General features: G+C 41.5%; 1 protein-coding gene across 8 annotated transcripts in view; it reads left to right on the forward strand.

Moving 5' to 3' along the window:
• Window positions 1-13342, forward strand: part of SH2D4A (SH2 domain containing 4A) — a 61324-nt gene that overhangs the window by 19682 nt on the left and 28300 nt on the right. For 5 of the 8 annotated variants that reach the window (XM_026485694.4, XM_048226373.2, XM_048226372.2 and 2 more), the window contains one exon: window positions 12873-12953. The exons of the other annotated variants lie outside the window; for them this stretch is intronic. In XM_026485694.4, the coding sequence (XP_026341479.1) occupies window positions 12873-12953 (81 nt within the window). The remainder of the gene's footprint in view (window positions 1-12872; window positions 12954-13342) is intronic. 8 annotated transcript variants of the gene reach the window in all.

The following is a 13342-nucleotide window of genomic DNA, read 5'->3' on the forward strand; positions in this document are numbered from 1 at the left end:
CAATCTGTCCAAGGTCTTATAGTTGACAGAAGACTGAACCAGGATTCAGAGGTCTGCAGGACCCCTAGGCCATTCCTTAACTATTGCCTTTGGTTGTCTTGTTAATACGAGGAATGCAAAGAAGCTTTATAAAGGGCTGCAAATATGAGGCTCAAAATATTTAGGGGTACAAAATTGTAAAAATTGGTTTATATCCCAGGGTCAGAGCTGGGTCCTTTCCTCACATGTACAGTGAAACATTCAGTCTCTCCCAGGGCTTCTTTGCATTCCACATTTAATACCAAACTCCCTCCAAACAGCAGACTCCTTTTCCAGCACCCCTGAAATGAAGCACAACAACAGCAAAAACAAAAACCTCCTTCCAAAGCACTGAGTATAAAATGCTTATCTTTGTGCTTGAATTACAGTACTTTCCTAGAAAAAAAATTTTTTTTCAAAGCAGGACAAAAGATTAGAGTAGAAGTTAAATATCATGGCTATTATTGTTTTACTATATCATAAATATTATACGGATTATATTTTATACACACACACAAACACAGTGAGAGGAGAAGATCTCAAGATTGACTGATTTACTCATTCATTTAAAAAGTACCCATTATGTGCTGGGCATTGAGATTATAATGCAGGAGTAAGAACAGACTCATTGCTGAACTTTAGAGTAAGTTGAAGGAATGAACAGCTGAATGAACTTTATAGTTGAGAAAGCAAAGAGAGACTTCATATAACCCATCATTTCAAAAGATAATAAGTGACCTCAAGAACAGGATGTATTTCTATGCACCCCCTTTACAGAACTTGAGCAATGGCAGGAAGTGCAGGGTGGCTTTGCAGAGGACATGGAGCTGGAGATGATGACAGGATAGCTGGGGCTGGCGGTTCCAGCAAAGGGCAGCATGGACAAAGGCTGTGTAGCTAGAAGAACAGGGGGCTTTGGAGAACTCAAAGAAGGCTGCGTGGCTGGAGTGCGGAAGGGACAGAGGAGAGCATACGATTGAGTTGAGAGGGTAGGGTGGGCAAGGCCAGACAGGACAGGGTCTCGGGGACAACTTTGTGTTTTGGCCCCCTTTTTTCAAGAACAGTTGGTTATTGTCAAAGATTTTTGAGCAAGGGTTTGACCTGGTCAGATTTATTTTTTGAAATTTTTAAATTTGAACTGATTGTTCGCGGATCAGAGTGGGTGAAGGGGCAAGCTTTCTAGCACAACCCCAGTTTCTAAGCTTAGATGCCTGGGATAATGAGGGTGCTATCCACATAAACAGGAACATCTGGAGGAGATAAAGGAGCAGAGTCTAGTTTAGAGATACCAAGGATTCTGCATGCCACTCGAGGTGGTAGCAGTAGATATAAATTGATTTTATACATAATAATAAAGTATATACAATTTGAGTTAGAGTTTGCAAAACTTTCTCTTATATAGTTATTTCATTTCATAATACTCCTGTGAAATAGACAATGCAAGTATTTCTTTTGTACAGATGGAGACTAATGCTCAAAGAGATAAGTGGCTTGCCCAAAAATCAGTTAGAAAGCTCTCCTTGTTTATCTACTTTCATTCTCATCACAGCCCTGGTATATTTAAAACAGAATTCATCACGTTCCCCAGATCTGTATCTTTAGACAAGAACTCTGGTGAGAAACCAAGACTAGAGCTTTGGGAGTCATCCAGTATGTTTCCAAAATGCAATTCACGCCTGGGTAGCGCAGTCGTTAAGCGTCTGCCTTCGGCTCAGGGCGTGATTCCAGCGTTCCAGGATCAAGTCCCACATCGGGCTCCTCAGCTGGGAGCCTGCTTCTTCCTCTCCCACTCCCCTGCTGTGTTCCCTCTCTCGCTGGCTGTCTCTCTGTCACATAAATAAATAAAATCTTTTAAAAAAATGCAATTCAGGCTTGCACAGTAAAGAGGTCCACATTTCATCCATAATTTATTTTAACTATGATATCTAGAAGGATATTGTCATGTTTTTAAACTTTCATTGTCTACACATGGCCTAAAATTTATTATAAAAAGAAAAATTGGCAAGCCGTTTTTATTGACGTTAGTGATTACGAAGCTTACCTGAATAACCGTGGACAGGTTTAAAGAGCAATCGGTCTTCCAGAATTACGAACAATATTTACAGAAAACCAACTGTAGATTTACTAAAGTAAAATGGCCTTGTTAGATTCGTAATAAATTTCCACGTGACAGATCATCACCAGAGAACTCCAGACCTGAATCTGAAAGCATCCCTTACTGGTCTGATCTAAACTCTCCGAAGGGCTATGGGCAGTAGGGGAAAGTTAAATTCAACCCAAATATTGATGTGCATTCCGCAGTATAGAAGCTCTTGTGTAGAGTCACTTAGTTATGGGAAGTAGTTCTTCTGGTTAATGGTGAGCCCTGTATGTGTCCTGAGGCATCAGAGTAGACTGTATTTCTGCATTTGTGGTGCCAGTGTTTTTCGGCTCTGCTCCGATTATCTTACGAAAGGGTTAAGGCAAACGTAGTTGAATATTTTTCACATCACTACAGCTGTAAAGGCGAGTTTCCATATGGTTTCCATGGATAAGCCTCACCATGAGGTCTGGACTTTCATATTTAAGCAGAATTTAGGCAAAGATGTGAGGTTCAAGGCCAGTAGTGCAAGCTGAGGTGAAGTCAATCTCATTGCTGGAAATAAAGTCTGCATTGTCTTTCCCAATTGGCAATCCTATTCTGAGCTTTTCTCCACAGCCTTCCACCCCAGACTCAAAACTGTATTTCTTGGCCCACCTGGGAAAGAGCTAATCTTCTCACATGTACAAAATGCAGAGAGTTGGACCCTTCCCTCTGTGGAACTGTTGCAGGATTTTCTGCCTTTAGTGCCCGCAGTTTTTGTCCCTTTGGGCTCTTTGAGGAATGAAGAGGTAGACCAAGGAATGATGGGCAGCAAAGCAAAGTTTATTGAGCAAGAGCATAAAGGTCCCAGAGAGGGAGGGGACCCAAGAGGGCTGCCCTTGGAGTTTCTAAGTTTAAGTGTAGGGGGTTTTACGAGCTCTTCTGCAGAACTATCTTCAGCAGTCAGGGTGTGCTGAGTCGTGCCAGTCAGGACTTCGGTCACGTATCTGTCTACCTATTAGGTTAATGTCTACGTGTGGATGGTCTTTTTTGCTGACATCTGGGGCCTTAGCTCTTAACTGCCCCTTGCCCAGGATGGTGACAGATGCTTTGGGATTAATTCTTTTATTTTAGGACATTTTTCAAAAATCACTTCTGCAAAGGCTGCAAAGCAGAATGTTAATATGGTCCTGTCTATGCTGTAAAACAGGATGTTAGTGCTGTTCCGTGTCAGCTGTCCTGACTCCATATCTTCTTGTTAGGGTCCCTGGCCCTAACTACCTAACTGTCCAACTAACTCCTAACAGAACCAGAACACTAAACAGCCCAACTATAGGTTTGCTTTTGGATTATTTTATATCAATATAATAATGATTTCTTTTGTATCTTCATTAGCAGATGAATTCATCCAAGGAGATCTCTTGTAGAATAATGAAAGATTTGCCCCAAGTCTAAGGCTGAAGAATTTCTGTTTCACCCTTCGAGCGATGAGAAGCAAATCTGGGGGTTTTGAAAAGAGTTGTTAGATCCCCACTTCAGGGTTTAGAAAACTTGGGGTCCAGTCTCAGAACAGTTTTCTTCACATTCAAGATAATCTGTAATGAAAAAAATTTTTAAAGAATATACTTATGTTGATTTAAAATTTTCATTTTAACAAATAGATAGCCAAAGGTAAGACTGCCTGATGAAGTACCAGACACTGTGACACGTGCCACTGACACAGGGCAAGACTTCTGGTCTGGACACGGAGGCCTCAGTCCTCCCAGGCAGCTCTGGGACTCCAGCCAGTGTCCTGTAAGGAATCAATTCCTTCTATAAAATAGGGATTAAATTAGCAACACTGTTTCTTTACAAAGGCAGCTGAGAAAATATATAAACATGAGGGTGCTTGCCCAGTGTCATCTGATGGAAGCAGCAAGAATTATTCCCTGACGTTCTTCAGTTGTAAGATGCTGTTTTTATCATGAGCCCAGCCTTGGTCCTTTTCGTTTTTCAGATGAGGAGTTGGAGGCCTGGGAGGCTCCGTGGTTTGTGCAGTCTGAGGAGGAGGCTGAAGTAATGCCTAGATTAGAGCTGAGTGTCTGGTTCTTATTCTGAAAAGCTATTGCCTTCTACAAAATACCTGCCCCGTCCTTCTTTTTGGCAGTGGTGATGGTGCTTGGAAAACTCAGAAATGATGCTCTGCTTAATATTTAGTGAGAGGGTTGTGGTTCTCAGTGGGTCACGGTTGAATACTTAGTGTTCCCGGGTGCCTGTCACTGCTGGTACCCAGCCAGGTTCTGAGACATGCAGGTTGGGAAGCAAATGCCATTCCCAGGCAAAGGCAAATGTTGGGGGGTGGGGAGTTAATCGGAGCCGGAGAAAATGCTAGATGACGCACTCTGTGAGGCACCCCCTCCTGGGAAGTTTGGGTAAGTTTGGGTAGGTTTGGGTATCCCCCGCGGCTAAGTGGAGATGTTAGGACCCTGGATGTGGACAGTCCGCTAGATGCTGTCGTGTTTTCCCTACTCTTGTGCCAGAGAATTTGGGGAGAGAACAGAACAGTTCTCAGTGTGGTTGGGAGACTGGGAGAGTATACTAATTCAAAGATAAAACCCTTTGTGTTTCTCTGGTTATATGTAATTTGTAGGTTGGGAACTCATTACTCAATAGATTGACTGTCCTTGCCCCAAAGGGGACCTTGAATAAAACTAGATCTGCTCACGTGTAGATTTTATCTCCAGAGAATCACTTGTTATTTTTGTACGAATGGCCTTCAGAGTGGACCATACTGCAAAACAGAAGATTAAAAAAATTAGATCACAAACATCGGGGATTCAAAGCATTCCTAAAACAAACAAACAAACAAAAAACCCAAAAAACCTTGAGGCTCATGGCTTAAGACGCCTTGAGCAAGAGTCCTCCTCTTCATATCTTTAAAGAACGAGAGTTAGAGGTGACAGCTCTTGTGTCTGTACCCCTACTTTGCACACGTGCATGCGTGCACTGTCCCAAGGCTCTGGTATGTTTTTAAGTCTGTCATTTTGCTATAACAGAATGATAACAAAAACATGCTACTGAACTGTACATTTTGATTGTAACCTTGACATTGAAACCACGGTAGTATTCAGTTATGTTTTAAAGTGTTATTCTAACTCACGGCTTTGTGTTCCCATCGGTAGACAGCAGTGAAGGAGCACCCTGTAGAACTATTTTCAGACACGAGGAAGGACTTCCACTGAGGTTTTCCTTTCTGAACCAAAAAGTTACTCTTGCTCTCTATGCAGAAACCAGCAGTTGTCTAAAACTGGATTTTGGTTGTTTGCCTTTATAAAGGAGAGATTCGGAAGCAAGATACTGAGATCAGGACCACTTCTTTCAATGGATAGAAAAGAGTTGGTATTTTGGGCCCTTGTTCTTCTCCAGGTGCTACTTGTAGAGCAACCAAAGTTTTGGTTATATGTGGCTTGTGCTTTGGTAAAGACTGTAAATTAGTGTGTTAGTAAAGTAGTATTCGATCACAGTTCCTTGGAGATGAGTACTAAAGCTTGGTGAGTGGGCAGGGTGGAGAGTGCACACCACCCGGAGTAGATGCCCTTGTGCCTGGGCGTGGTGGGACCACGTTGGCCTTGCCTGGCTCTTATCTGCACACAGCTATTTCGTCAAGCCCTGAAGGGAGTTGGGTTCACATTTATAACAAGGAACCTGAATGTAAACAGAATGGGAAAATGTATTCCTGAAATGCAGGCTAGAATTCTGAGGATTGAATTGGATGTGTTAAATAACAAAAATTAAATTGTGCAAACTTTAAAGATCTAACTGGCTTATTAATCGGTTCATAAATTGGGCAGCATCTGTCTGGCAAGTAGAGGGGAGCTCCAAAGAGCTACAGAAAAGGAAAAGTAGAGAGGGAGTGGAGAAAAGGAAATTGTTAGCAAAGAATCCATTGTTTTAGGCAAGGTCGCCCTCCTAAGGGAACGGAAGGGGTCTATCAGTAAACTTCCTAGTGCTGACCCGGAAATTCCCATGTTGGCTGCTGAAAGGTCAGTTTCTGGGGGGTTGAAACTGCAGTTCGGTTTGGTATTAAGTTTTGGTTTACTGACTTGGAGCCTCACCCTAGATGACCCCATTTTGGGCCTATAGCTTTCTTTTCAACAGATGTGAAGAAAAAAGAGGGATAATCCCCAAACAGTAACTGTTTGCCTTGATGTATATTCCCTTGTAGTGTACCTGCAGGAAGCATTTCAGTATAGTTTTTGTGAGAGATGCAGTGTTGGGTATGCTAGACAAAAACGGACAAGGGATTTGTTGTGCTCATTTTATTAATTCAAAAGTAGAGCCATAAACGGAAAGCTACACAATTACCCAAGTAGTTTCCATGTAACTGTAATAGAATTTCATGGTAGTCTGTGGAATAAAATTTTATAGAAGATAGAATTACAAAATCCTTGGGCCTTAGATACCATTTAAGCTGATGTGTTTTTAAAAGCAGTATGTTGTATAAAATGCTTAATATAAGGTAAATGACAAAAGAGAAAACCATTTTTAGTCTTGAGAATTGCACATTACGAAGTTGGTAACACAACTTTATTTTGCGTGACATTTACAGTAACTCACTTCTACAACTCACTAGACGTAGTGTGCCAGGAAGAAGTGATGGAATCCTGAGTCTGGAGATACGAGGTGCTGCTGACCACTTACTCATTTAACGTGTCTGGGGCTCCGTTTCCTTACCTAAACAATGGCGGTTATAACAGCTACATATCACTGGTTTGGATGTGAGAACAAACCAAATGAAGCAAAATATACTGAGGTGTTTTGTACAGTATTATGTTTGATATAAATATTATTTTCTACCAGTTATAGTTAGGTTCCTATATTCCGTTGTGTCAAGGCTTCCCATAGCCATCATGCTTTTAAAACTCTGTCTAATCTCTTAACAATCCTTTATTACGTTATCCTTATACTTTATATTTAATAATTACTTTATTTCCCTTGCTTGTCTTCTTTTCCTCTTTCATGGAACATATATCAGGTGTGTCCCTGGTGAGATGGTGAGGGTGGCCTTTGGAACTCTCTCATATCTGAAATGCTTTGCCCTACCAGCCTTTACGTGTACCGCATTATTGCGTTTTCTGAGCACGTCCCTGCCCAGTTCTACTGTTTGCATAGTGCTCTGAGGGTTGTAGAGGGGAAGGTGCAATGGAAGTGGGCAGGTGCTCATCCAGTGTGACAGTTCGATGCTCTAATAAATGCAGAATAAGCTCAGACAATGTGTTATTTAAAGATATGCCATAAAACTACACACCATACTAGAGTCTGTTGCACTTCAAAGTCAGGCTATCCAGTAGTCCCTGTGCGCAGAATTTACTAGGAGCAGTGTTAGCAAAGTAGGGAAAAGACTCCCTAGGGTCTCTGTTGTCCTAATTCATGTTTCAGAAAAATCATTCCATAGGGACATGTACCATATTTTCACTAGTAAAACTGTCCTGTTTTCATCTTGTTCGTCTAGTTGGCCTTTGGAAGTTATCTCCACTCCGTATTATTCTCCTTTGTAACTTTCTCAAGGCAGTTTCATTATTCTGCCTCTCTTATTATTTTAGAAAGAAAAAGCTAAATCCCAGCATGCTCAAATGCTTAATATTATCGTCATCATTGGCAAGTTTTATTTAAAGTGGCTGGAAAGGGGATGATCTGATTATTCCAGTAACCTGGCTAGCAAACCAGGTGCGTTACAGGCCATCAATTTTCAGAGAATCTTAATTGTCTCTCTTCATTAATATTAAAACTAGACTGAATATTTTTTAATGATTGAGAAAGTGTTTTGGAATTTATGGTGAGTTCAGTCATGCACCAAATACTTATTGAGGCCTTTACTAAGTGCCAGTCACTGTTCTGTTTGCTGAGGCCCCACGTATCAGTGAATTAGGCAGACACGGTCTTTTGCCTTCATGGAGGCTATGATTCTAACCTGTTGTCCATTGAGGAACACCATGGATTTAAGAGGTGTAAGAACAAGATGGCTAAATACTTAGCCTAGTAGTTTGTTTTCAAAAGTAAACTCTTGGATTTAGCCTGTTAATTCATCATTTTCATCTTCACCATAAAAATTGAATGCTAAAAATGTTCTGTTTATTGGAGCTTTCTGGTTTATTTGGAATTAATACATTGCATAACCGTACTTTTAGACAGAGTGAATATTAAATTAAAAGTCAGAATGAACTATTTTTCAAATCACATTTTAAAAGTGAATGTAAGTAGCCTGTAATCCTCATGGGACACACAGTCTCTGGGGGAAACATAATCTGTAACCATGCAATACTGATATTGCTACAGCATCTTTTGATAATCCAATTGCTTATATAGATTTGAACTGCCATGCTTTTGAATTTAATGGTAATTAAAATATACATATATATACACATTCATACCACCCTTTGCTCAGTACAAATGGGCTCCACTCCCAGATCTAATTGGGCCTGCACTGACTAGAGGGGACCATTCTGACTCGGTGTCTGCAGGAAGTCCACTAGCTTCTGATGTCACTGGCTTTCAAGTTTTCACTTTATTTTGTGGAGATTTTGCATAAATATTCAGTGGCGGTTTTTATTTTTAAATAAAGGATATAAGCAGGTGAGATTGCTTCAGCTCTGCCCGTAGAGTTTCAGCAGCTGCAGAAGTGTCTTTAATGGAGCAAACGGGAGGTGGCTGCAGAGGCTTGCATGCATGAGAACAAACATATGTTCTCTCTGGGACACTGCACACAAAGAGCAAGCTGTAGACATGCAGAGGGCATGGGTTTCAGTCTCTGCTTTCCTGCCTATTAACAGGTCAGCTTACCTCTTTGGTAAAGGGAAAGTACTGAAGGTCAAATGATGTATTGGACTTGAAAGTGCTTTGAAAGCAAAAATTATGCAGGTGGGGGTAGTATTCCTCTCTTTCTTGTGTTACAAATAGGAATAGCTAAAGAGTATATTCCCGGGAACACGGCATCCTGTGCAAGCTTCAGAGGGGACACGGTACCGTCTCCAAGAAGCCTCTTCATCTTCACTCTGAGAATGCTCAGAGTGGCCACAGTAGTCCTAAGATTGTCTCCGTCTGGCGTTGGCGTCAGTAATCATCACTTTCAAGCTGGTAGTCTGGTTTTGTTTTTTAATAAAGGACATCTCTTTTGGATCATACTCTCTTTAGTCTATTACATTGAACTTGTATCCCATGGATTTGTAGAATGTGTATCCGAATGAACCGGCTCCATACAAGATTTGTAATCAATCTTTATTTTATTTTAGCACTTTGGAGTGATTGCAAATCTTGGTTCACCTTGAAAATTAGAATTTTTATCAATGTGATTCTTAGTATATGTGAATAGTTTTGGAGTTTACAATATATTTTAGACATACAGAAGCATTCAGTAGAAGTACTGTGTAGTTGTTAACTGGGTGGTTGTTCAACTAGTCGGAATTATTTATGCTCAGACTCTTCTACTCAAGAACCAACTTTGAGCTTTGGCGTACTGAAAACAGAACCTAAACCTTGGGACAGAGAAAGGCAGGCAACTCTGACCAGCTCCAGCAGATGGTGCTGATGGTCACACTCGTCCCTTCAGTCCCCAGCATCACATCCATTTCATTGTCTGGTTCGTGTGTCTGTGCTTAGTTTTGAATTATCTTAAGAAAATATGAATAACCTCATCATTTCTGATAAGCGCAAAATCAGTGAGAATGTTGAAATGCTGGTGTCAGGGAGGAAGAATTTCCCCTGTCCACCCAGGTCCTTCTGGCCAGACTAAGAATCAAATTGACATGGGATAGATTAACAGGAGAAAATCGAATTTAATTTCATATGTATGGGCACCCACACAGACATGGAAATGCCAAAGACAGTCAAGCAAAATGAGGTATATACATCATCCTGAACTAAGGAGAAAGAGGCTAAGGGTCTGGGGCTTAAAGGGAAGGAATGCAATTCACAGGAGGATGAAAAGGAGTAAGTGTTTGGTGAACAAATGTTTGCTGGGCCACTCAGGAAGAATGGGACATAGAGGACTTTGATCAAACAGGCTTTGCTAGGTTCTTCCCTCTCTGCCATACCTAGTTCATAGTATAATGTAGTTATCTATAGCGATAAAGTTCTCTTCCTGGAGCAGGTGCTTTATCTAAATTCTTTTAGGCAATTGAGGTGGGGAGGTAAAGACCTTTTCCTGAATATGCTATGTTTTGATTGCTTTTAACTCAAAAATAATCTTCATGCCAAAGTGGGGCATCTTGAGGTAGTTTGCCCTTGGTGATAGATAGATGATAGAAAAAAATTAAGATAATAAAAAAAAGAGCAAGTGTTGAGAAAACAATGTTGTATGTGTACATAAGATGAATCACTCAGTTGAACAAATAATTCTAAGGGACAAAGAATAACTCACACAGTATGCTTAAAGTATTATGTCCATGACAGTAATTGGCAAGTGACAGGGGGAGATGTTTGACAAAGTAAAATATATGTTAGAAGAGACATATCAGATGCCTGTTAGCCTGATGCTAATTCAGGAAACAACGGAGAGTTTGTTTGAGAGAACTAAAGGCTGCGTATGGTGGAGGTGCCGCTGATAAATCCTTGGTCCAAAGCTCTGCCGGCTATATTGGTCCAGGGCCCGTGACAAACCAGTGGAGAGGCTGGGTGGGTAGCTATGAACCTGGAACCTTATCTACCCTGCTTGAGGAGGCAAGGGAGGGTGGTTACCTGCCGCCTAATTTTCAGCATAGAAGAAACTGATCCTTCTTGCAAAATGATGCCCCACAGATCTTACATCATTGAGGAAAGGGAGAGTGAGCCCGTTTTTAAAGATCACGTTCCTTATGGTGGACATTCATTCAGAGACTGCAAGTCCAAGCCCTTCAAAATTGCATTGGACTTTTGAACAGACATACACAAAACCTGTTGGAACAGTTCTAACCTGTTTATAGATAAGGAGAACTGGTACTTTTTTGGATGCAAAGCGGTTCTGTATCCTTTTATAATATTAAAATAAAAAACAAGACAGAATATGGAAGGTAGTAATTGTGAAACCTATAGGATTCATTTTTTGCCAAGTAATAAGCATAAAGAAACTTTTGAACTACAGCTCATTTCCTATCATTACAGTGTTGACATAGTGGAAAAAGTATAAACTCTGGAACAAGTCAGCTGTGTGATGCCAGCAAGATACACAGCTCCTCTGCCATTCAGTTTCTTCTGCTGATGCCCACCCATCAGAGATGTTGTGAGAAATAAAAATAATACTTATTAAGTCACAGTGCCTGGTCGTAATGAGCCTTCCATGACTAGTAGCCACCAGTGGAATTAGCATTACTAGCAGTCCCCATGATTATAAAAAATCCCAGCAGAGGGCTTGAAGCAGTTGTCACGGCCATTTTTATGAACTAAGATAGACGAAACTTTTGTAACAAATAGACCCAAAATGTAATGGTCAAAACACAACAGAAGTTCATCTTTCTCTCTTATAACATCCAAGATGGGTTCTGGTTCAGGAGGGCCCAGGTCCACACAGTCAATTAGGGACTCAGTCTTTTGAGGGCTCTCCTGTCTTTAGCAGTAGCATGACTGCTCCACAATTTCAGCTCAAAGGAAAGGGGAAGTGGCTTAGAGGCATGTGTGAAGGAGGTTTTAAGGGCTAGAATAGAAGTGGCAAATACCAGTTATCACCTGCATTATAGTTCAGATAACTTATTCCCACGGGCATACGTAACTGCTAGGGCAGCTGGGAAATGCGGTGTACCTACTGTGAAAAAGGGGGCAAATTTGAGGTAGACACACTGGTTTATTACATGGCATAGTAATGACCCTAAAGTATCCTCTGTGCTCCACACTAAATTGTGGTACCAACATTTTTCTGAAAATTTACTGACAGTTTCTGATCAACATCAAAATTGAGGAGTGAATCCTCAGGCACAAGGTACATAAATCCTGGTAATATGGGCTGCAGGTGGCTCTATTAAGCTGTATAGGGCATGTGGCTTTCCATGCTGGGACTTGGCCCCGACTCTGCGCTCAGGCCAGGGACAGGGTGACAGGGGCCTGTGTAACTGACCTGCTAAGAGGCGCTCAGTGTGATATGCCAGCTCAGTCACAGTGTCTGAGCGGTTGGCATGTGGCAGGCAGCAGTGACACCAGGGAATTCAGGCAACGGATCTGGGAACCCCACTGGCAGGAGTTGCCTCCTGGGAGATCCGTCTGGAGCAGCAGAAATCCAGAGGCTGGGCTGGGTAACAGGTGGGAGAGGTGGGGAGGGAGTGCAATCAGGCCGGGAAAGTGGGCAGAGCTCCCAGGCACCGAACTGATATTCTAGTCATGCCTCTGGTCCTACCTAGATAGGGAGCAAAGCATATAAATATAATGCATATATATAAATGGCAGAGACTAAGCGTTTCTCTGGTCTAACCTAAAACAGGGGATGAGGTAGAGCAGGGATTAAGAGAAGAAGAGAATTTAAATTAAGGAATAATGGTGATGTCTAGAAGTCATTCAGGGGCCAGGAACAAAATACAGAAACCCACTTGTCCTGCGCAAACCGCCAGCTCCAGGATCTTGAGCAATAATTCATTTCCAAGCCCTATTGAGTGGGGAGATGGCAGCATCGCATACCTGCTGCCTCAGTCATTATTGGCTTAGGAAATCAGGTGCTGGTGGGAAACTTTGGTGCACCAACCTATGGGGATGGGGCACGTTAGGGGACATTGAAACGGGAAGCATGAACAGATTATCTGCTGAAATTGCATTGTAGCTCTAAATGGTATAAAAACGTGTTTCGTTTAATTTTTAGTCACTCTCCAATTCCTCAAGAAATATTCAACAAATGTTGGCAGATTCTATCAATCGTATGAAGGCATATGGATTTCACCAGGTAAAAACTTACATTCTGTCTTCAGGGGGCTAAATGCATAGCCATTTCCACTAATGTTTCACAAATTGGTAATATTAGTCTCATGCAGAAATGAAAGCAGCAGAATGTGAAATCTGTCTTTAAAAGCTTGCGAACAGAGCTATTCGTTTTTACCTGGAGTTGGAAAAGTCTTGAATATCATGGAAAGAACAGATGCCAGACATATCTGCTAAACTCCTCATGGAAGATCTAACACAGAGACAATATCCCGGGCTGCAGCAAACACTGAGGGAAGACCAATTTCAGGAAGCGATAAATGAAGCATTTAACTAGGCAGAAACTGTGAATTCTGACTAAGTTCCTTATGCATTCCTTGTTTCTGTGAGCATGACCCTGTTCAATGAGCAGCC

Source organism: Ursus arctos, unplaced genomic scaffold, assembly GCF_023065955.2.
Source record: "Ursus arctos isolate Adak ecotype North America unplaced genomic scaffold, UrsArc2.0 scaffold_27, whole genome shotgun sequence".
Taxonomy (NCBI): domain Eukaryota; kingdom Metazoa; phylum Chordata; class Mammalia; order Carnivora; family Ursidae; genus Ursus; species Ursus arctos.